The 22932-nt window shown below is 32.2% G+C and overlaps 3 protein-coding genes and 3 long non-coding RNA genes across 6 annotated transcripts; 4 read left to right on the top strand and 2 right to left on the bottom strand.

The window, feature by feature from the left end:
* The first annotated feature begins 353 nt into the window (after positions 1-353).
* Positions 354-1112, top strand: LOC107909242 (uncharacterized). The gene has a single exon (XM_016836712.2). The coding sequence runs from the start codon at positions 497-499 to the stop codon at positions 755-757; it is 261 nt and encodes an 86-aa protein (XP_016692201.2). The 5' UTR covers positions 354-496; the 3' UTR covers positions 758-1112.
* A 784-nt stretch (positions 1113-1896) lies between these two features.
* On the top strand, positions 1897-2634 carry LOC107909243 (uncharacterized). The gene has a single exon (XM_016836713.2). The coding sequence runs from the start codon at positions 2167-2169 to the stop codon at positions 2425-2427; it is 261 nt and encodes an 86-aa protein (XP_016692202.1). The 5' UTR covers positions 1897-2166; the 3' UTR covers positions 2428-2634.
* A 1047-nt stretch (positions 2635-3681) lies between these two features.
* Positions 3682-4317, bottom strand: LOC107909244 (uncharacterized). The gene has a single exon (XM_016836714.2). The coding sequence runs from the start codon at positions 4185-4187 to the stop codon at positions 3927-3929; it is 261 nt and encodes an 86-aa protein (XP_016692203.1). The 5' UTR covers positions 4188-4317; the 3' UTR covers positions 3682-3926.
* Positions 4318-5019: 702 nt separating this feature from the next.
* Positions 5020-8052, top strand: LOC107909246 (uncharacterized). Its single transcript, XR_001687185.2, has 3 exons — positions 5020-5232; positions 7404-7642; positions 7733-8052. It is a non-coding gene; the product is annotated as an uncharacterized lncRNA (long non-coding RNA).
* Positions 8053-11186: 3134 nt separating this feature from the next.
* LOC107909247 (uncharacterized) lies at positions 11187-12664 on the bottom strand. The gene is made up of 2 exons (XR_001687186.2): positions 11761-12664; positions 11187-11454 (listed from the first exon to the last, which is right to left on the bottom strand). It is a non-coding gene; the product is annotated as an uncharacterized lncRNA (long non-coding RNA).
* A 43-nt stretch (positions 12665-12707) lies between these two features.
* Positions 12708-15745, top strand: LOC107909248 (uncharacterized). Its single transcript, XR_005910539.1, has 2 exons — positions 12708-14605; positions 15075-15745. It is a non-coding gene; the product is annotated as an uncharacterized lncRNA (long non-coding RNA).
* The last annotated feature ends 7187 nt before the right edge of the window (positions 15746-22932 follow it).

The raw sequence follows: 22932 nt of genomic DNA, 5'->3' as shown, positions 1-22932 counted from the left end.
CCCTAGGAGGATGATTTTTTATTCATAAAATGAAAAAAAAAAAAAACCGCAGTCTGTTTTCCAATTCCCAATCCCAGGGGAGAAAACAGGTGGTTTAGACTTTTTCTAGTCACATATTTCAGGTCTCCAAGTTGAAACTTATTAATAAACAAGCCCATTTTTAATAATGTCACGATTGAATGCTGTCCTAAATTTCATTTATTGCCCTCATTTATTTCCTGTCATCAAGTGATTTTAGATGGGTATTTAAGTCATACTATACCAAATGCGTCGGACCTACCTTGCCATGGAAAGAAAACTAAAAACCACTGTCGAAAACCACCGGCAAATTGCCCGTAGTTTCCTTCTAATTTTTGGCTTTCTAATCCATCATTATTCCCCCATCTTATCAATATAAGCGGCCCCCTTCACTTACCTACCAACAAAATCACACAGTATTTCTCTTAAACAAGCTTCTATTTCTATTTCAAGAATCAAGATTACAGTATTTGCAAGGATGAGTTCAAGTAGCAGAGCATGGATTGTTGCAGCTAGTATTGGAGCTGTGGAGGCACTGAAAGACCAAGGTATCTGCAGATGGAACTACACAGTAAGGTCAGTTGTGCAGCATGCCAAGAACCATGTGAGGTCAGCTTCACAGGCCAAGAACCTCTCTTCTCAATCCTCAGCTGCAATTTCAAAGGGACTGAACAAGTCTAAACAATCGGAAGAGTCTTTGAGGACAGTCATGTACTTGAGTTGTTGGGGTCCCAACTGAGCCTTAAATCTGTCAAAATCGCTTACAATTTAGAAGAAACATCCTTTATTTGGGTGAATCATTGACTCGTGAGTGCAAGCTTTGGACATTCAGAAGAAGGTTTGACGACGACTGAGCAATCAAACACATTGAGGCTTTTGCAGGCAGAATCATGTAATAAGGTCCAACATGTCAACAACAATCTCAGATCATATTCTCAGGCCAACATATTTCCTCCTGCAATTGTTCCAAACATATATGTAAATGTATGAAGTTGTAGTATGTTAGATTGTAGTCCTTCAGAATGGCGAGGGAATATGAAAATTGTAGATATATCATTTGGAATCTATATTGAATGGCTATGAAAGCCTTCCTATTTTCTCTGACAAAAGGATAATTTTTTTTCCTTCTTTTTGAATAAAATATAACTTAAATACATATTTTCTAAATGAAATTGTAATGGAAAACTAAATAAATAAAGACATGATGATATTTATCTCTAATATGAAAATTAAGATAATAATATAAATAAAATTTATTTATACATGAATGCATTAAAAAATATATTAAAAAAATTGTATAAAATTATAATAATTAAAATAGATTAAAAAAGTATGGGAAAAAATACATCAAATTAATGACAATTTCTTTTTCTTTGAAGAAAAAAAAAATCTTCCCTGCAGGATCTTTAAAATTCGAATTAAACCGTAGACAGGATATGTTTTGAGTCTCAACCATGAAGTAAAGTGGCTGGGTTTCTTCAATTCTTTTGTTCTAATTATTTTTGTTAATGCTTTTTCCGAAATAATTATTTAGTTAATACCAGCTCTTCAGTTTTTTCTTTTTTTCCAGGAAAATTTATGGTTCAAAATTCGATACTCTTAAGTTATTTGCATGAATTACTAGTGTGTCAGCTAATCCCGCTGCAACGTGGATTAGAGAATTGGGTAGCACATAACCTAAGAGATTGTAAATATTCAATGACGAACTCAGTAGGTAGAAAACAGGTAGAAAACAGGTGGTTTGGACTTTTGTACTCCCATACTCCTCACTGGCTATTTAATTATTTAGAATAAATGGTGTGCCCGTGGGCCATCTTTAATCATCCCAAGATTGAATTATTATCCTAAATACCATTCATTGCCCTCAGCTAATTGGGGTCATAAGGATAACTCCAAGTAGGTCCAACCCACCTGCCCAAAATAAACAAAACCATCGTCTCCAAAAACCATGAGCTAGAGCAGATGGCCTGTCGTTCCTTTCCCCCAGTTTATGGCTTTTTGATCCCTATCCCTATCCCTATCCCTATCCTATAAATATAAGCAGCCCCCTTCGCTTAAGCATCAATCAACAAAATCACAGTCTATCCGTCTTTATATAAGCTTTCTTCAATTTCAACATTCAATAATCTAAGAGAAGTATTTGCAAAGATGAGTTCAACAAGCAGAGCATGGATTGTTGCAGCTAGTATTGGAGCTGTGGAGGCTCTGAAAGACCAAGGTATCTGCAGATGGAACTACACTGTAAGGTCAGCTGTCCAGCATGCCAAGAACCATATGAGATCAGCTTCTCAGGCCAAGAACCTCTCATCTCAATCCTCAGCCGCAATTTCCAAAGGACTGAGGCAGTCTAAACAATCAGAAGAGGCTTTGAGGACTGTCATGTACTTGAGCTGTTGGGGTCCCAACTGAGCCTTATATCGATTACAATTTAGAAGAAGCATCCTTAATTTTGGTCATTTAGAACAAGGTTTGAGGACTGAGTGTACAAACAAAACACACTGGGGCATGTGTGGGTTCTTGCTTGTATAATGTATATAATTTACACAAGGATGTAGGAGAAAAATTCTCTATCATCATAAAACTAATGAAAAGAATTTTGAGAGTTCTTGCTTTTCATTCTTTGTGTTACTTTGTCCTGGATCGATGTCCATGTTTCAATTCTGTCTTTTTTTTCTTTCATTTTGCATCTCCCTTTTCTTTTACAATTTTAGTCCAGGGACATATCAGAATTGAACCAACTTTACAAATGACAACACATCCAAATTTATCCAAGAATCGAAGTTTATTTCGCAAAATCATATTGGTTTAGTTGGGTATAGTTATGCTTTCAAGGGATGAATTCTGGTTATTTGACAGTGCTGTATCGTATCTTCTGCTTTTCCTAAAATTATTTATCTACGCCAATAAAATATTGATGTAGTGGAATAAGAAATCTTGGGAGACCTCCAACTTTATGTCCAGATTCAGATACTGTGAAACCCCAAGAAAAAATATTTGATTTTATCCTCTAAATGAAATGTAAATGCAAATCCAACTCAATTTACAGTCTCAAAAAGCAACCAATCAACCATCAAATCCAACATTTTTATTCTTGAATCTGTTTTTTTTGCAAAGGGAGTAATGGTCATGCTCCTATACTCGTCGTTTAGATAGGCAGGATAGTGTGCTTCAAAAGAATTAGGGGCGCGGCTATCGCTGGACTCCCTTCGAGTTACTACTTGTAATACAGATTTTAAGCTCATCTTAATTTCGATGAAATTTTTGTTTCCATAAAGGGGAAAAAACACAACACTTTCTTTGGAACATAATGCTGGATGCCTATTGCAGTTAGCGTATGAAGCTTGGCGTTTTAACTGCAACATTCAAGTATCAACAATTTGACATAAAAGCACACCAAAATTTACTTCCTTCTTTGCTGGAAAAGGTCGAGATTTCCAGTATACCAACAAATCATCCACAAACCGAATAAAAGCTTCCTTTTGGCTGTGCCTCATTTGCATTTACTCTCAGATTTTAGTAGGTCGTGATCTGTAAAGTTTGGTCTGTTTCCTATACCTCTCTGGACTAAAAGTCTAGAACCATAGAAAATGGTCACAATGGAGATAAAATTGAAGCAGAGACGTAATTAAGGAGAAAGTAGCACAAAGAATGAGAAGTAAGCAGTTCTCGAAATTCATTTCGTTAGTTAATATGATGATAGATTAATATTCCTCTCATACATATTTTTTGAAATTTCCTATATACATCACAAAGACCAGAACCCACCCATGGAAAGCTCAGGCATGTTCCATCTTGTTCGCTCAGAACCTTGTTTTGAATGGCCAAAGCTTGCACTCAAGATGAGTCGTTGATTCACCCAAAGGATGTTGGTTTCGTCTAACTTGTAATCTATTGGACCGAGTTAAGACTCAGTTGGGACCCCAACAGCTCAAGTACATGACAGTCCTCAAAGACTCTTCTGATTGTTTAGACTGCAACAGTCCCTTAGAAATTGCAGCTGAGGATTGAGAAGAGAGGTTCTTGACCTGTGAAGCTGACCTCACATGGTTCTTGGCATGCTGCACAACTGACCTTGCTGTGTAGTTCCATCTGCAGATACCTTGGTCTTTCAGTGCCTCCACAGCTCCAATACTAGCTGCAGCAATCCACGCTCTGCTAGTTGAACTCATCTTTGCAAATACTTGAATCGTGATTCTTGAAGGTTGAAATTGAAGAAGGTTATGTAAAGAGAGATACACTGTGATGCTGTGAATTCGTTGATGGGCAAGTGAAGGGGCTTCTTATATATATATACAGGACAGGGAGCAGGGATGATTATTTGTTAGGTGGACCAGAAAATGAGGACAAAAGTTTAGGAAGTAAACTACAGGCTATTGCTGTGGCTCGTAGTTTTGAGAGGTGGAAATAGCCAATGGTTTTGTGCTTCTGGGCGGCTAGGTTGGACGCACTTGGATTTTTATGACTTAAATGTCCATATGAAATCACATGATAATAGAACATAGATAGGGGCAAAAATGTGATTAAGGATCATATTCAATCGTGAGTTGAAGTAAAAGTGGCACTGGGGACGCGGTTTCTTTTTTTTTTTTTTTTAATTTTCACAAGGCTAGTACCATATGGGGGAGCAAACCACGTGTTTCATAGCAGTCGGAAATGGGTAACATTTCGCCGTTCGAGGCGAGATGGGTAAATTCTTTGCTACGTGCTGAGCTCCGAAGTGCTCATAGTTGTTGTTCTTGTAACTTGTAATTTAAGATAATAGTAGTACGTGTTCCCTACTGTCAAATCCACGTTGCAAAGCTATCGGGGGACAGACTGATGATTCATGCAAATAAAATAAAAATAATTTTTTCTAAGAAATATATAAACAAAAACTGCTGTGGGCTGTCCTGGGCTTTATTAGTGGAAACAACAATAATCTGTTACAAAGAAAACGTCCGCTCTAACAAAACCCGACTTCAAGGTCATTACGGGCTTAACATTATGGCCCAAATTCGGCTGACTATTCCCGCTAAATTAGGGTCTGTTTGATTCATGAGTTCTATTTTCCTAATTTCCCGCTTCTTGACTCGGTAAGTTGTTTTACGCATCTAAATTCAAAGATCCATATCCTCCCCAAATCTTCACTTCTCACCTCCTCTCCTCTCGCCGGCCTACCTCTCTCTCATCGGCGTTCTTTGGCTCTCACCAGCGCTGTCATCAACTCCACTACAGGTGAGTTTTTTTTTGCTTCTCCAAGATATGAAGATCTCTTTTGCTCCTGTAAAAATGAGTTTACATAAATCTAAATCAAAGTACCCAAAAGTTTTGCTGAAAAGAAGATTCTTTGAAAAGCATTTTGTTAATATAAAAAAACCCATTCTTTTATAATTTCAGTGGTATCGAACTGCTCAGCAGTTTCTGAAAGGGTTGTATTTACAAACTGTTGATTTGTCAATTCAGTGGTATCGTCATGCTTCGTTTACTGCTTGATCGTGAGCCAAATCCCATGCTATGTCAAGCTGATTTTGTATAAATTGTTAGAAACTGTAATCTGAATTTTTTATGTTGGTTTTTTCTTTTTGCTGTCATTATAAAAAAAAATTATTCATTGTTTTTTGCCTTTTAATTACAATATCTTGCTTTAATTTCTGACTTCAATTACTTTGGCTTGATTTTTTTTTAGTAACAGTTTGCACTTTAGGTGTTTGTCTAATTTACCATGAGAGTTTGTTGTCATTATCTCTGTTATGTTTCTCAATGTCACGTTGTTTCGTTGTTTTTATTGTCACTATCTTTGTTTTATTGCTGTTAGATTCTATTTTTTGGGAGTCTAAGAACGCAAATTAGGTGTTCATTGCTACATTGTCAAGAATGAGTTTCGGCTTTCATACTTATTGAACATAGGGATTAGGTGCCTGATGTTCTTTTGTGGCTTTTACCCGGATGGTTTACTGCTTTGCTAACGTGCTCTTTGGTGTTTTGGTTTATAGTGCTATATTAGATTTCTGTGCTTAATTTTTGAGTTTGGGAATTAGGTGTAGATTTTGGAGTTATCCTTGGGCGTTATCTTTTCATTTACTTTAGGTGTTTAGGTGTGATGACTGTTGGTATGTTACCTCACTAGCAAATTTGTGTTATTTGCATAATTGTGTTATGATAGATTCATGGTTCTTGCACAATAAAAAGAAATAAGAAATTCACCGTTCTTTCTCATTATCACAGTGGATCTTCAAAAAAAAAAAGTTTGTATCGAATAAAATATATACTTCGGTTTTCTTGTGTTAAGACTTTGGCTCGTAAAAACAAAAGTACTGTCCGTGCTTTTTTAAAAAAATTAGGTTCGGAATTTTTGGAAGAATTCTTTACGGAAACGGAAGAAGAACATGTTTTTTCTTTGATCTTCTCAAGAGGTTTTTTTTGCTTTGCGAAAGTTCTATAGGGGACGAATTTGGTATTTGGATATTATTTGTATCAATGCTCTGGCCAATCATTCATGATTGGTTATGAAATTATGTAAATTCAATTCTAGTATTAAATGTTCAGGCAGTAAGAATAAGAGGGGATTGACCAAGTATTCCGCTTTTTTTTTAGAGTCCTGTTTAGGGAATAAATAGGGTTTTAGATGGATACATAGAGAAAGCCGTGTGCAATGAAAAATGCAAGCACGGTTTGGGGAGGGATTTTTTATTCTAACTTTTAAATTAGTAAATTAGAATTTATTTAATTTAAACAAGGAAATTATCTACTCCATCCGACTAGTTTCGGGAACAGTAATATATATTGTATATGTAAATCCTAGATGTGAAAACAGGCGTAATTTGGCCCTGAAATGAAATAAAAAGGGAATATAGATGGAAAAAGGAGGGAGAGGTTGGACGTAAAGTAAAAAAATTCGATATGCTAAAATAAAATACGAAATGAAATTGAAACAGGGCTAATAAGATAGAAATAAAGAATCATAAATAGAGTTCGGGTTCGAATTTCATAGATAATATGGATGGTGTTGCCTATAATGATGGACAAATGAAAGACTCTCTCAAAATTAGTATTTATCCGTTTCCTATTTTGAAAATAGGTTGGTTGAGCTTAAAAATTCCTTCATTGAATAAGGAAACAATCCAATTGTATGCACTTGAATTGAATGGGACCAACGAAATTGAGTGCTAACCCCCATTTTTTATTGAATTAACCGATCAACCTCCAGTCGAAGATTTATTTTGTACTAGATAATTTTGGAAAAAAAATTGACATATTTCACTTTATTATGAAAATAAATCCTACTACTTCTATTCTTGGAGTTTCCACACTTGAAAAAGGAAATTTGGAGCATATTTCTCAAATCATCGGTCCAGTATTGTTATTTATGTTACATATGCTTATATATTTGTGTTATTTGTTGTAAGTGCTCAACGTATTACCATGATATGTGTGCATCAAGAGCTGGTGGTTTACATCATGCCAAGAAGTTTGAAGCATCTGACTTTTGTCACATAAATAACTTGGTTTTGGGAATTTTGGAAGTATTGTGCCCATGTTAAAAGCTTAGCAAAGGAACCAAAAATGCTGTTTTGAAGTAGATAATGTCAAGCTGTGGGGTGCTTATGATGGTCTTAATTTGGCTAGAACCTTAGGAGTAAGGAAGGTGCTTCTCGAACTTGAAAGTTTATCCAGATTACTTACACTTATCTAATGAACCTTCATCTAATGGCCTGCTGCGTTCAATTCATCATAGGATGTAGCTAAATTGGGATCTCCAAATTACTTGCACTTATCGTGAAGGGAATCGAGCTGCAGATGCAATGGCAAAAGAAGGTGGTTCCATGAGATTGGGGCTTTACTACTTTTACTCTCCTCCAGAGGCTTTACTGCAAATTTTACAAGAGGATACCATTCGTTTTGCAATTCCTAGAATGGCCATAGGTTAATTTGTTTTCATTCCATACTGTAGCAAAATAAAATGTTGTTTTGGAAAAAGGTCTTGAATTGACTATATATTCAAATTTGTATAAAAGGAATAATTAAGTCAACGGATTATTTAAGTTTGATTAAAAATATATATTTTTCATTTTACCATATTTTTTTAAAATTAATTAATGAAAAGAATTACTTTTTTAATTACGAAAATATTTATTTTATGTTTATTTCACAAAAAACAACTTACAAAAATGTATTCAAAAATACGTTGAATAATAAAAAATATTTTATGAAAAATCATAGTATTTTTTGGAAGCAATTTTTAATGAATGAAACAGAGTTTTATTTATAAAGTATGTATAATGTACTGAATAGAGACATAAATAAGAAGAGTCTTCTTCCATATAGCGTGGGGTAAAGACAACAAAACCAGAAGCTAAACTATAACAGCCTTTACTTTTGATAAATTAGAAATGGAAAAGTTTGAATTGTTGGATAGACTTTAAAACGAGATTTCAAGTAGGGAGTTGTTTTTCATAAACAATGGAGGCATACTCCATTATTATTTTACCTAAATTCCATGTGCAATGCATATTCAATTTATTAAATATATGAAAGTGAATCATTAAGGCTGTAAAACACTATACAATTGAGGCCACCCCTGACGAAACAAGTAGTGTAGTGCAACAGGTAAGCCTAAATTCAATGTTATAATATAAGTTTTCCTCTTTGGTACTATGAGGGAGGGATGTTTGTGTTCAAAGGTAAAAACAACTGTTATATGCTCATAAAGATGAAGGAAGTGGCGATCATGCACCTTTAGATCAACTGTTTGAAATATGTTGCAAAGTTCCAGCATAATGATGAAGTTAAAATACATCTATTATAGAATTTGTATTTTAAAAGTTTAAAATTTAAAATCCTTAATCCAATCATTATCATCATTGCTAGTTTTTGTCTATTTATTATAGATTGATATAATAAATATATTAGATTGATTTGAAAATGTATAGACATGATATTAAAATTATATCGATAAATTCAACTTATTTATTGTTAAAATATTAATTATACAAAAGGTTAAAAAAGTGTATAAAACTAATTTAAAAAAATAATAGTGTATATGGATCATTTCCCTATTCATACATATACATGGACGAAATCAAAAGTATAAATAAGAGGTATATATAAAAATTTAAAGTAAATAAATTGTTACGAAAAAAACTTATAAAGTTTATTTTATTTAATTTTAGAAAATACATTTTAATATAAAAATATTCCTTTTTTTAATATTTCAAGGACCTTACAAGTTATATTAAATTTTGATTTCTTTTGCTATTTAAATTTGGATTATCCAACAATAAACAACTTAATATGAAAATATTAGATATAATATTATATTGCAAAAGCTATATTAATAAATTTTTAAATACCTTGCAAACGTAAAATTTTAATTTGAATTATAATTTTAATCCAACTAAAATAATTAAAATAGACATAAAATTATTTCATAATACAAAAGAAAAATAAAAAAATACATTAAAAATTGTAAGATGTTGAGTTTATATAAGATACCTTTAAGAATCATGTTAGTGGCTCAGTCCATCAAGTCATCAATTTAACAATAATCAAATAAAAATTTAAAAATTATAATCGATTGAAGTGTCTTTTTTTTCTTTCTTGATTTTCAGTTTTTTACCATTTCACAGTGATTTGTTTTGTTTTCAGTTATATATTACCTATCAAACCACCATTTCTTGATTCAATTGATTCAACTGACCGACATGATTCGATTGTGACAATACTAGACCTTAATGATTTAAAAAAAATTATTTCCTTTCTCCTTTAAACATATAATAAAAAATGAATAAAAATAAATTATATGGGTTACTAAGGGCTAGACCTGCTGATGGGTTGGGCCACTAGGCCCGACCCGAAGGCCCGCCTGAAAAATAGGAGGATTTGGGTAAAAATATAAGCTTGAAAAATGGGTTTGGAAAGAAAATAAGACCTGTTTTAAAAACGGACCGGGCCTCAAGTAATACACTTTTGGCCTGAGCCCGGCCCGAATTCACTAAATGGCAAAACAAAATCTGCTCTTTTTATTATTTTAATGATATTTTCTTGTTGTTTTCTCCCTATTTTGCTACCATTCCACTATTATGTTGCTACTATTTTGTTGTTATTGTTTGAATGTTTTATAACACTTTTTTTATTATTAATTTTGTTATTATTTTAGTGACACTTTCTTGTTGAGTTGCATCTATCTTAGTATTATTTAAGTATACATATTTTTTAAAATTTATTTTCAATTTGTTCGGAAATATTTATTTTAATGTTTTTAGTATTTTTTATGTATTATATATATTTAAAAATTATGTAAAAATAATATAATATAAAAAATTTAATATGCGCAAGCCAGGTCGAGTCCAAATTTTAGTATTTTTATTCGGGCCAGGCTGGGCCCATACCTAGCAAATGGGCCTAAATTTTTACTTGGGTCCGACCCGACCCATGATCACCTCTACTAAAGGCTAATGTTGGCATTGTTATTATTGATAAATGTTTTTGAATAAGTTTTTTCTGGAAAGTACTATAAGAAAGTGCCGTGGAAAAGTGTGGCTTGTTAATTTTAAGTGTTTGATATTACTGTCAAAATTTGTAACGGAAAGTTAAAATGTCTATTTTATACATGACGTCAAAAATTAAAAATAAATTATTTTAGCTTATTTTAAATAATTTAATATTGTCATACAAAAATATGCATTTTAAATACATTTTAATAATTAATAAATTATTTATAAATTTAATGATACATAAAATATTTTAAAATTTCAAATATAATAATAAATAATATTTAAATAATTTAATATAATGATACAAAAGGTACAAATTAATCCATATTTTTTAATACAAATTGTCTTTCAAAACCCAAAAGTCATAAGGATCAAAATCCCATTTTTTGGATTTGGGTAAAAAAGTAGCTTTTTCAACCCAAAGTCAACGTTTTGCGTTACTTTTGAGATTGAGGGTGAGTATGGATGCACGATTGGGTGCGGTGCGGTGCGTTTAGCTTATTTTTTGTCTCACGCTACAGTATCGCTACAGTATCTAATCTCACCGCTACTGCTATTTTTATACTAACCGTAAGTAAACGCACGAACCGCTCATCCAAACTCACCCTGAAAATCACTTTTTCACCTGAAATAGCAATGCCTAATGGGACTAAAATTTAGTATATCAAATTACGAATTAAAAAATAAAATTATAAATTTTGGGAAGAAAGCATAATTTTATTTTAATATTTTTATAATATTATATGTACAAGCCCACATATGCCCAGGCCCAAACCAATATAGGCCCAACAAAATTAAAGCTTAAGCCCAAAATTCCAAATACCTTAACTACTGAAACCCTAAACAGAAAAATCCTTGGCTGCCGCTTCCAGCATTCCAATCACCGTATGACTCGGGGCTAAGGTCCCTCTCCGCGCGAGTTGCGCCTCCACATACGCACGCACACCTCAACAAGCCACCAAACCTGCGAAAAGAAGCATACAAGCACAGCAAAAGGCAGAATAATAGCGAAAACACAGCAAGGATGGGGAGGGAAATAGATTTTATTCCGATTGTTTTCTTTCGGCTATAAATGCCGTTTAAAAATCTGAAAAAGGGAGGGGATGCAGTGTAAAAGATACAAAAATAGAGAGAAAAGATTGAAATACAAAGAAAATTGAAGGTTAATCGCGTTTATTCTATTTTCATTTTCATTTTTACTTTTTTTTTCTCTTTTCTTTTTTATTTGTTTTGTGAAATAATAGAATAAAAGGGGAAAAGGGAGACTTACCTTTCGCCGGAGTCGTCGAGCTGGTGTCCCCTCCGTCGGAATCGAGGCGTGGGCTGAACGGCGGCCAAAGGGTTAAGGAAACCCAGAAAGAAGCAGTTTTTGCTTCAAAGGGAAAGGCAAAATATTACCCTGAATTTGTTTTTTTTTCTAAAACTTAAAACGGAACAAAGATGGTGCTGTTTAGTTTGGGGGTCTGCGCATATCAACCTTAAGTGGGAGAATTGCGCAATAAGTCCTCCCCCTTTGCGCCATGTTTTATTGAGCCAGTTATTTCTTTTTAATTTGGCTCAAATATTTTTACCTTGTTTCAAGTCGATCCCCATTACTGCGCACCGTTTGGGGAGAGGGATTATTTTCATTTTAGGTCCCCCATTTAGTGCGCGCGTCGCAAATTGGTCCCCTTTCTTTTTTTAATTTCATTTTTTGGTTATTTTGTTTTTTTTTTTTGCATTTTTTTAAAAATTATTACTATATTATTTATTATTATTCCTATATTTATACACGCATTTTCTTTATATAGTATATATATACATATTTCTTTATATAATATATATTCTTAAACCTTTTTAAATACATGCATTCTACATACGTTTTATATATTTAATTATTTTTTTTAACTTTTATGTACCTTATATTATATATATGCATACTTATACATTTTCTTTTATTCTGTGAATATATACATCTCCGCATACTCTTATTTTTTTTATATTATTTTATTTTTATAGTTTTTGCATTCATATATGTACATATATACATATTTTAATACGTGCATAATTTATATATATATATATTTCCTTTTTTTTGTTTTCATAGTTTTTATAAATAAGTATATATGTATGTACACTTATATTTTACAATACATATGTATTTTCCTTATTTTTGTACATATACATATTTTCTTTGAAATCTACATACATATTTTTGGAGATTACTATAAGTTCTGCTGTACATGTCTTTTTTACATACGTATACTTGTATATGTGTGTTAAATATATGCATACACATATTTTTAAATTTACTTGTGTATTGTGCTTGTGTTTACATATTTTGTAAATACATGTACATATATGTTTTAAATTAAAATATTTGTTTCATATTGTACATTAATTTTTAACGTACCCTTTGGAAAATAAATCTTGGTTTTTTCGATATATCAAAATCATTTTTTCTTGATTCAAGGGTTTTTTTTTTGAATAAAAGCAATATTCGAAGTTTGGGATTTTCGAGGGAAATTGAGCCCTAACATATTGGGTTCTAATTTTCTTTGTTAATCTTAAATAACCGAGGATATTCTTCATTCAAAATGCATGAGTATAAAAATCATTTTTGGGAACTTAACTTGTTGTGCCCTAACACATTGAGTGTGGCATGTTACTTTCTCAAAATGAAGATTTTCACATAAAATAAAAGTGATATTCAAAGTTCAGGGATTATGAGGAATTGTACCCTAACGTATTGAGACTCGATTTCTTTACATGACTTGAACAATTGATTATCCTTTTTCAAATTTCATCATTTGAGTAGATTTTAGAAATCTTTTTAACCTTCGACACTAAGATATTAAATGATCAATTTGGTACCGATTTTGGGCGTTACGAGGGTGCTAACCTTTCCTCGTGCATAACTGACTCCCGGACTCATTTTCTCAAAATTCGTAGACCAAAATAGGGTGAGCCGATCACACCTTAATAAAGGATCGGTGGCGACTCCAGTTTTATTTTTAAAGTCGACAACTAAAATTTTTGTTTTCAAAAAACGGTTTCGACATTATAATCATACTATTATTAAAGCACCTGACTAAGTTAGTGTCATAAGTTAACCGAACACCAATTTAGTTAGAGAAATTATAGAAATATCTTTTTGTAATTAAAATAAGTTATATTATTTGAGGGTATTTTAATCTTTTTATTAAAAAACATGCATAAAATGATATTTAAACCCGTGTTAACTAGATTAGTATATTTTTAAATTTACCACTTAACCTCATTTTAATTCTTTTATACAATTTTATTTTAATATGCACATTTTATTACTTCTATCAATTGTAATTTCGTTTCATTTACAATTTAATCAAATTTTTTATTTCAATATCGTACACATTTCATGTGTTATAATTAATTAGTTTCAAACCATATAATTCATTATTTATTGTATATTATTTTTAATCAAACATGTTTTCTAAATACGTGTATTCCACATGCATATGTGTGTGATAAAATTTCTAGTATTAATAATTTCTTTAAAAAAAAGTTATAAGAAATTAGAGGGTCAGCCCAAGTATCCTAGTGAGCGCCTTGAAATCGTGTGTGTATATCTCTCTTTATATATTGTATAACTATTGTGTATGCATCTATTGTAACAACCTGGTACAATGGTGTAACAGCCCAAAATAGGGCCTAGTCGGAATAGTGGTTTCAAGACCACAAACCCGAAGTAGAAATATTTAATTTATGATTGTTTTAGAGTCTATGATATGTTTGGGTGATGGTGTGCAAATTTTGTTAAGTAATTTTTTTTATCGATAAAGTGCCCAATTTTATTATTGGGATTAAATTGTATTAATTGCAAAATATGAGTTCTAGAACATAAGTACTTGTTTTAAATGGGGGTTTAAATTAGAGGTCTTTAAATGGCAAATAGACCATCATATTTTGTTATGGACAAAACTAGTCATGGAAGGGTAAAAATTGAAGGTTTAGTAAAAAGGGCATTTTTGTCATTTGGGTGTTTTAAGGCATAAAAGACAAAATTGACACCCAAAAATCTGCTCATTCTCTTCTCTATGCTGCAGAAATTTTCAAAAAGTCATGGCTAGGGTTTCAAGCTTTTTCAAAGTTCAATTGTAAGTGCATTTGAGCCCCATTTTTAATGTTCTTCGTATTTTTGATATCCTAGAAGCTTAACCTTTCTATTTTTACCATTTATTTGCATGAAAAATGAAGTTTAAAAATTGACCCATGCTAGATATTTGTGCATTTTGATGTTTAATGGTAGAATAAGAGTGCACGAGGTTAGGAGAAAGATTTTTGCTAAGTGATTTTCGTTGAAAATAGTTAAAACAGGTTAATTAGTAAAAGTTGTAAATGGTCATAAAAGTGTGAAATAATAACAATTTGAGGTTGCTTTAGAAGAGAAAAAGGTTTGGATAACCTTGAATGTTATGGAAATTGAATAAAAATCATATTACGAGCCTAGGGGTAAAATTGTAATTATGAGAAAGTTTAGGGGCAAAATTGTAAATTTTCCATAGTATAGTTTTTGTATTAAAATGAGTAATGTGAGTGATAATTAAGTGAAATGTGACATTTTAGATAAAATAAATCGAGATTTGGACCAAGTATGGGGAAATATAAATCAAAATTATCGATTCGCGTTGAGGTAAGTTCATATGGTTAGTCTAAGTGATCGATTATTAAATTTGAATTGAGATGATGTATTATTTTATATATATTTGTTATCTAATGATGACTTTATGCAAGTATGAGATTAGATTGAAGGATCAATCGTGAGAAATACAGGGTCAAGTATATTAGTACTACAACACGTGATGAATTGACGGAAAAGACCATGGTTGGACCATGGCAGCGAGTGTGCCAGTGTAAGACCATGTCTGGGACATGGCATTGGCGCAGACCGAGAAGTGCTAGTGTAAGACCATGTCTAGGACATGGCATCGGCACGGACAGAGGAGAGTCAGTGTAAGGCCATGTCTGGGACATGGCATCGGCACCGATATGTGATCCCATGTAAGACCATATCTGGGATATGGCATTGGCGTCCTACTCGGTATACGAGATATCCCGAACATCCCTAATATTACAAGTAGTTCAACGGGAAATTCAAGGAGTATGCTCAAGATAAGTAAGAGTAGGATATGTGAGTATTATGACTAGGCACAGGTATGTATATAAGACTCATAAATAATGAGTTCAGATTATGATGCATTATTGATAAGGATGCAAACGAGTAAGTTTGTATGTTATTAATTACTTGTTTTTACTTACGTTTTAACATTTTTATAAGATATGATTGAATATGGAATAATTGCTTAAGGTGAATTATGAATTACGGTTGAATATGGAAGAGTTGGAAAAATGTTAAAAAAAATGAGAATTTGTGGTTGAACCTTTGGAATGGATCGGATATCGTTGGAAATATAGGTGGATGCTATGTGCTGATCCCACCGGATATTAATGAAAATAAAGGTGATTGCTATGTGCTGATTTCACCGGATGCCAATGGTTATATAAGTGATTGCTATGTGCTGAATTCACCCGGTACTATTGAGTATAAAAGTGGTTGCTATGTGCTGATTTCACCGAGTACTATTGACTATAAGGGTGGTATTGTGTGCTGATCCACCGTGTAACTGAGATTATTTCAAAGTGTTTATCGAGAAACTAATTAAGTGAAAATATATGTTACAAACAATGTGTTCGATCTTTAATCAACCCTTTGGCACGATGAAATGAAGCATTGAAATTAAGAATGAGTAAATTTAACAACAAAACAATTTAGGATAGAAACAATTATGTGAATTTGAAAAATCACCAAAAATGATGAGAATTGAATTATAGGTTGTATGAGATATGAAATTAAATCTGAATGAGTCTATTTTCATATAAAGGAAACAGAGTAAGCAAAAAAGTTATATATTTTGAGATATTTGAATTCTAGTAAGACAGGGACAGAATGAATTCGAAATCCCCTATTCCGACTTTGGAAAATTACTAAAAATTGTACAAAAATAATTATGGTTTGTAATTTACATGATTAAATTTTTAAATGAGTCTATTTTCAAGAGAAACAAACGGGGACATTATTTGAATTCTGCTTAAAGAGATAATTAATTTTTAGTGAAGAGAAATCAGAGTTGTCAATTAGTGAAATAGTGGAATCTTTAATTAATAAACTGTATTAATTGGATAGTCCAAAAATTCTAAAATTTCTATGGTAAGAAATTATGTGAGTCTAGTTTTAGGAAAAATTAACGGTTCTTCATTCGGAGCTCTGTAGTTCAAGAAATAAATAATTTAGTGACAGTGACTCAAGTAGACAGATTAATGTGAACATTAATAATTAGGTGTAAGCATGTGATATAATGATTATATCATCTTAAGAAATTATTGCGAGGATTTGTCCACACAAGTTTATTAATTTCTTATTATTTTCATATGAACTTATTAAGCATTTATGCTTACTTCCCCTCTCTTTTCCTTTGCCTTATAGTATCGCCAAGTTAGCTCGGGGATCGGTGGACGTCGGAGATTCGCTCACACTATCAATTGGAACACTTGGTATATCTAGATACATTAATTTTTGGGTTATGGCATATATAGTAGGCATGGTCGTTTTTTCATATATGTCATATTTCTTAAGGCCTAAAATGTTGGCCCTTAATTAATAAATGTTCTTTTTGATTAAGGTTATTTGGAGATGGCCAATATTGATGGTTGTTATACGCCTATGATGTGGTTATTCATGTATCTGGTAATTGCATAATTGAATGTTGTGGAGGTGGTTTACAAATGATTTCATGAATGACGATGTGTATGGGAATGTGTATGTAAAATTGGATATTTGGATGTCCAATTATAGTATGATACATGTTGACGAAAATTTATGACTCGGTTTTATATGTTCAATAAATTTTAAGTCCGGTAACACCTCGTATCCTGTTCCGGCGTTGGATATGGCTAAGGGGTGTTACAAGTGGTGTCAAAAAGTACAGTTTTGGGTTTTGTTTTAATGAACCGAGTCTGTAATAATTAATAAAAATATTTGCAGAGTTATCTTATAAATGAAATTGAACCAATGATAAGTAATTTAGTTGATTTGAGTATTTAATCTAGTCCAAGGATTAAATTATAAATTTAGATTTCTATAAATTTTAATTTGAAAATAGTTAAAGGGACTAAAATTGCTAATAGCCCAAAAGTTTAAAATGGTAACAAAACATGCCAAATATGTGGCTAAAAAATGTGGCTCTTATATTACTATTATTATTTATGACAAATATAAATAAATAAATATATATATATATATATAGTTTAAGAGAAGATTGTCTTCTCCATCCTTCCACGCACGAAAGAAAGAAAATAAATAGAGGAAAAATATTGTTTAGGGTTTTCAAGCTTTTGTCCATAAATTGGTGAGTGCAACTTATTATTTTTCTTATAAATTTTATGTTTTTGAGATTGGGGAATCTTAATTTAGTTAACTTGTGTATTAATTTATAAAATTGTTAAGGTTTTAGAAAGTTATCATTAATAATTTCTCTATGTTTTTTATGTTAAATTGATAGATTTTTAGTGTATACATGAAAAGAGACTAGATTTTGAAGTTAGATGTTATATTTTTTTCACCTGAGAAAATAAAATGGATATCAATTAGAGTTGTTATGAGATTTTATTAGAAATCGACAATAAAGGGTCAAAAATAGAAGGAAATGATGTCAAATTATAAATCAACGTTTAGAATTGAGAGTTATGTTTATTTCGGTTTTAAAAACTAAATTGAATTAAATGTAAAATTTATTTGAAATAATAATTGATTGTGAATTGGGTGAATTATTGATAGTGTTATTTGTTTATGTTAATTCGTAGCTACCGATGATTCGGTTTCCTCGAGAGCGAAGGAAAAAGCTAAAGTCACTGACGAATAGTTCAAAACTTCCTATAAGTATCACCATAACTCAACTTATTATTTATTTTTCCTTTTATTTTTATTTTTAGGTAAGTTGGCAAAATGAATGAAGTTACACGTGAGTGATTGACTAGAAATACGATATTGAGATTGATTATTGTGATAGAGAGCTAAATTGTATAAAATTTGAAATAGTATAATTTAGTGAAGTTGTGCATTTAGCTTGAACATGAGACGAATCATGCCATGTTTTATATGAGATGACATTCAACGATTACATTCAACAGAAGAGTTGTTGTTGAGATCAATAGAATGGAAACTGAACTGAGAATGAAATTAGACTATGGGTTGTTGTAGTAATTGTTGGGCAAAGTTGAAAATAATTAATGTGTTATAGAATCGAGTAAAAAATTTAAAATAAAATTTCTTCGACTATAAGTCGATGAGCACTAGGTGCATTTTCTTTCACAATTACTACTTCGACTGAGTTGATGAGAGCCGGGCGTGAATTATTTACGATGGATGTACCGATATAAAATTACTTCGACTATAGGTTGATGAGCACTGGGTGCATTAACCATCGAATGTACCGACGAGTGCTGGGCACAATTATTGCTTTGAATTAACCGATGAGTGTTAGGCATAATTTGTTTAGTTTGGAACGTATCGATGAGGCACTGGGTGTCGAATTATAGTATTAGTAGGATCCGTAAATTAGTTTGGATCCGAGCCATGTGTTAGCGAACATAAATATTAAACAGGAAGAATGGTTTAATTCAAATTGGTAATGTATTGCAATATGACAAAATGAGACAAAATCGAATAAGGTTGTGTACATCGTTAGTATAAAGTGTTAATAAGTTTGTTAAAATAGATTAGTTAGTTAGAATATTTCATTTGGTTAATTAGGATGCATGTGTATATTAATGTATTGGACAAACTTTGTTATGAAACATACTTGAATTGGTCTAAGGAAGAAACAAATGAACTGAGTCCAATTATTTAAATTTCTAGCAATGTTGAGTAAGTTATAGTAATATCATTTGAAATTAATACTCACCAAATGGTCTTGTGTTCATATGTAGGTTAGGTGTATTTTGAGATCTTTTACTCAGAGTCATCAACATCCAACCGACAAATCCTAGACTCAACAAAGTTTGTATATTTTGTTTTGTTTCAAGTTGACATGTATTTAGCTATAGTTATGTATGTGTGACATAAAGAAATTAACTTTTTGGTTGCTAAAATTATAATATTATTAATCAATTAAATAGTTTTAATCTGATATGTTTAGTTTGCGGTATGTTTCGAAATGTTGAAGTGCTGGGAATTGATTTGGGAGATGATTTGCATATGAATATATTGTGCAATCTATATTTTGTAGGGAGTTTTACGTAAAATAAGCAGAAATACTGCCAATATATTTTTTAAAAATCTATTTTTACCACTACACTACCATTTTAATAAAGTGTGATAGTAAAGTAGGTTGTTTTGGCATTTGAATGTGACATTTTATATTTAGATCCTCTAACTAGGTCGGATATAAGGTGTCACATCTATACTATTTATTAAGTCTCTTACTGTGTTGGTGTCACCCATCAACCGAGTCCCAACTCAATTAGGGAAATACCAAAAAGTCAATTTATATGCTAAGTAAATTATATGATTAAGTGGATATTTTTATCTTTTTATATCTATATTATTTATTAGGATTTTTTTAAGTTGGTGCCACCCATCAATTGAATCCCAACTCAAATAGGGAAATACCAAAAAATTATTTTATATGCTAAGTAAGTTATATGGTTAAGTGTGTAACACCCATAACCCAGTCCGATTGTCGAAACCAAGTTACGAAATATTACAGTCATAATCAGAATAAAACACATTTGATTCACATTGATTATCTCAAATAAACATAGAATACTTCATAAATGCATAATTATCACTCAAATTTAACAAAAAAAATCATTCAAATATTGTCAATTCAATTTATGATTAACAATTACGTCATTTCTGAGATCATAAACGGGCTTATGTAAGCTCCAACACCATCCAGAATTTAACTAGGACTTATTTACAACATTCTCAAAATTTTAGTTCAATTATAAATCAAAACAATTCAAAGCTCTATTTAATCATTATAAGTTAATAGTCAATCATTATTTATAGCTTCTATGCGAAAATAGAATTCAATTGAATCCACAAGACCTTAAAATCAGTTTGGAAATGAACAGGGATTAATCTGAAACAAAATAGAAAAATATGGAAAAAAAACTGAAAACATGGGTCACATGACTGTGTGACCGAGCCGTGTGATAGAGCTCCAACCATGTGGATTAGAGACATGGTCGTGTGGCCAAACCATGTAACTTTCTGTGACCGTGTGGACAACCCTCCACCTAAAAATCAATAAGGCACACGGTTGTGTGACAGCTCGTGTCTCAAGCCGTGTGCAACTAAAATGACTTCCAAAACAAGACAAAACAATTCCCCTTCCTTAAGTGTCAACCCAAACCAATTTCCAACTATTTCCACCTATTCAAAACAAATTCAAACATGTGAAAAACCTACCAAAATCATTCAGCCTAAGTGTCTAACCAAAGTACCCTCATTGGTACCACAATTCAAACATTTAAAATTCAAATCACATACATCATTTTCCAAATCACAAAACATGTATATATCAAACATTTCATAACATTAAACCACAATCAAAACCAATAATAGTCCAGCTACAATCCAAATTTCAAAACACCCAAAATTTAAACCCAAGCCCAAAATACATTACTCTGGCCCAAATATCCCTAGCCCAAAACTGAAACAAACAGAAACCTTAGGGTTTCTGGGTCTTCAGCCGCCGCTTTCCCTCAGCCTCACGCACGCACGTAGCACCACTCACGCGAGCCTCTGTACGCGCGCGCTCGCGCACATCCGTACGTGCCACGTCCCTGACCCTGCACGTCGTACCTGCAAGAGACGAACAAACGAGCAGCAAAGCAGACACCAACAGCACAAAAAGGAGCAGAGAGAAAAAAACAAAAAGGACAGAACGGGGGCGATTTTTTCATTTTCATTTTTATTTTTCATTTTTCTGTAAATAGAGACTATAAAAAAGACCAAGAGCATATTGTAACAGAGGCATTCAGAATACAAAGAAAAAAATATCGAAAGGTGATTTTCTGGGTTTCTTTTTTTTTTCTTTTGCAGATTGCTTCTCGATTCCCATTTCTTTTCTTTTTTTCTTTCTTCGCTTTCACATTGGTTAATATTTTCTGAAGGAAAGAAACAGTAAAAGAAAGGGGAAAACGTACCTGATGACGGATTCCTAACTTATTGGATTTTGATTTCTCGATTGACTTAAATAATCGAATAACCTTCTTAAAACACATGATTTTCTAAAAAAAAAGGGACAAATCTAATTTCGAAGATTGAATTGTTGCACCCTAACTCGCTGAGTGTGGCAATTTATTTTTGCGGGATAAGTGCGTCTTATCATTCAATTTAGTTTATTCAAGTTTTCCCACCAAAGGATCGTATTTTAAAATCTTTTCAAAGTTTCAACATTAAGACATCAAACAATCAATTCGGTACCAATTTTGGGCGTTACGAGGGTGCTAACCCTTCCTCGTACGTAACCGATTCCCGAATCCATTTTCTCAAAATTTTGCAAGCCCAAATCATTTTTTATGGTGAACCGATCACATCGCAATAAAATATCGATGGCGACTCCCATTGCATTTTTAATGTCGATCCCTGTGTTTTTTTAAAAAATTTAAATTTGGTTTCGACAGCTTGGCGACTCCACTGGGGAACATGAGAGTCAAGCCATAAATTTGATTGTTTTTTGTCTTATTGTCGAAAATTGAAAATTGATTTTAAAAAAATTACGATCCTCTCTTTGCATATGTTTGTATGATTATTGTAAATTATGTTTTTATACATTGGCATCATATTGCATAAAGATTGTTTGGTCTTACCCTTTTTAAGTGGGAGTGAGAAACTACTCTTTCGTGAGATTTTCACCTCCGTGCAGGATAGTGAATCACTTTCGGGATACATCCGTACCTATGTCTTCGTGAGATTTTCATCTCCGTACAGCCATAGGGAAATGTATTCCCCTGAACCGAACTTGGTCTATATGAGCCTATAATGGGTGAAGATTGAGGAATCTGCTGGTTCGGGTACGTTGACTCTAGAACCAAACCCCATATAGCTGACTTAGGAGCCCAACCTAGTTAGAATTATTCCAACCTCTAGTGATTACCCGGATAGGTGCTTGATTTTCTTATACTTGCCTTGAATTGTTGTTGTGTTATACTGACTTGTTTTTGTTTTGTTGATATTTTGCATTTCATTGCATATTTCAAGAAGTGTCGATTCAAGTTCAGTTACTAAATTAGAAAATTGTCATGGCAAACGAATTTCTTGATAAAGTGGAAGAAAATGCCATTGTCCGTATATGGTCAGAGAAAGTGCAATTGGAAAAGGGAGACAATCTAGCTAAGGATTATGTGTCAGAGCTAT

The sequence above is a fragment of the Gossypium hirsutum genome, chromosome D02 (assembly GCF_007990345.1).
Source record: "Gossypium hirsutum isolate 1008001.06 chromosome D02, Gossypium_hirsutum_v2.1, whole genome shotgun sequence".
NCBI classification, from domain to species: Eukaryota; Viridiplantae; Streptophyta; class Magnoliopsida; order Malvales; family Malvaceae; genus Gossypium; species Gossypium hirsutum.
This window is presented reverse-complemented; position numbering and strand designations above follow the sequence as displayed.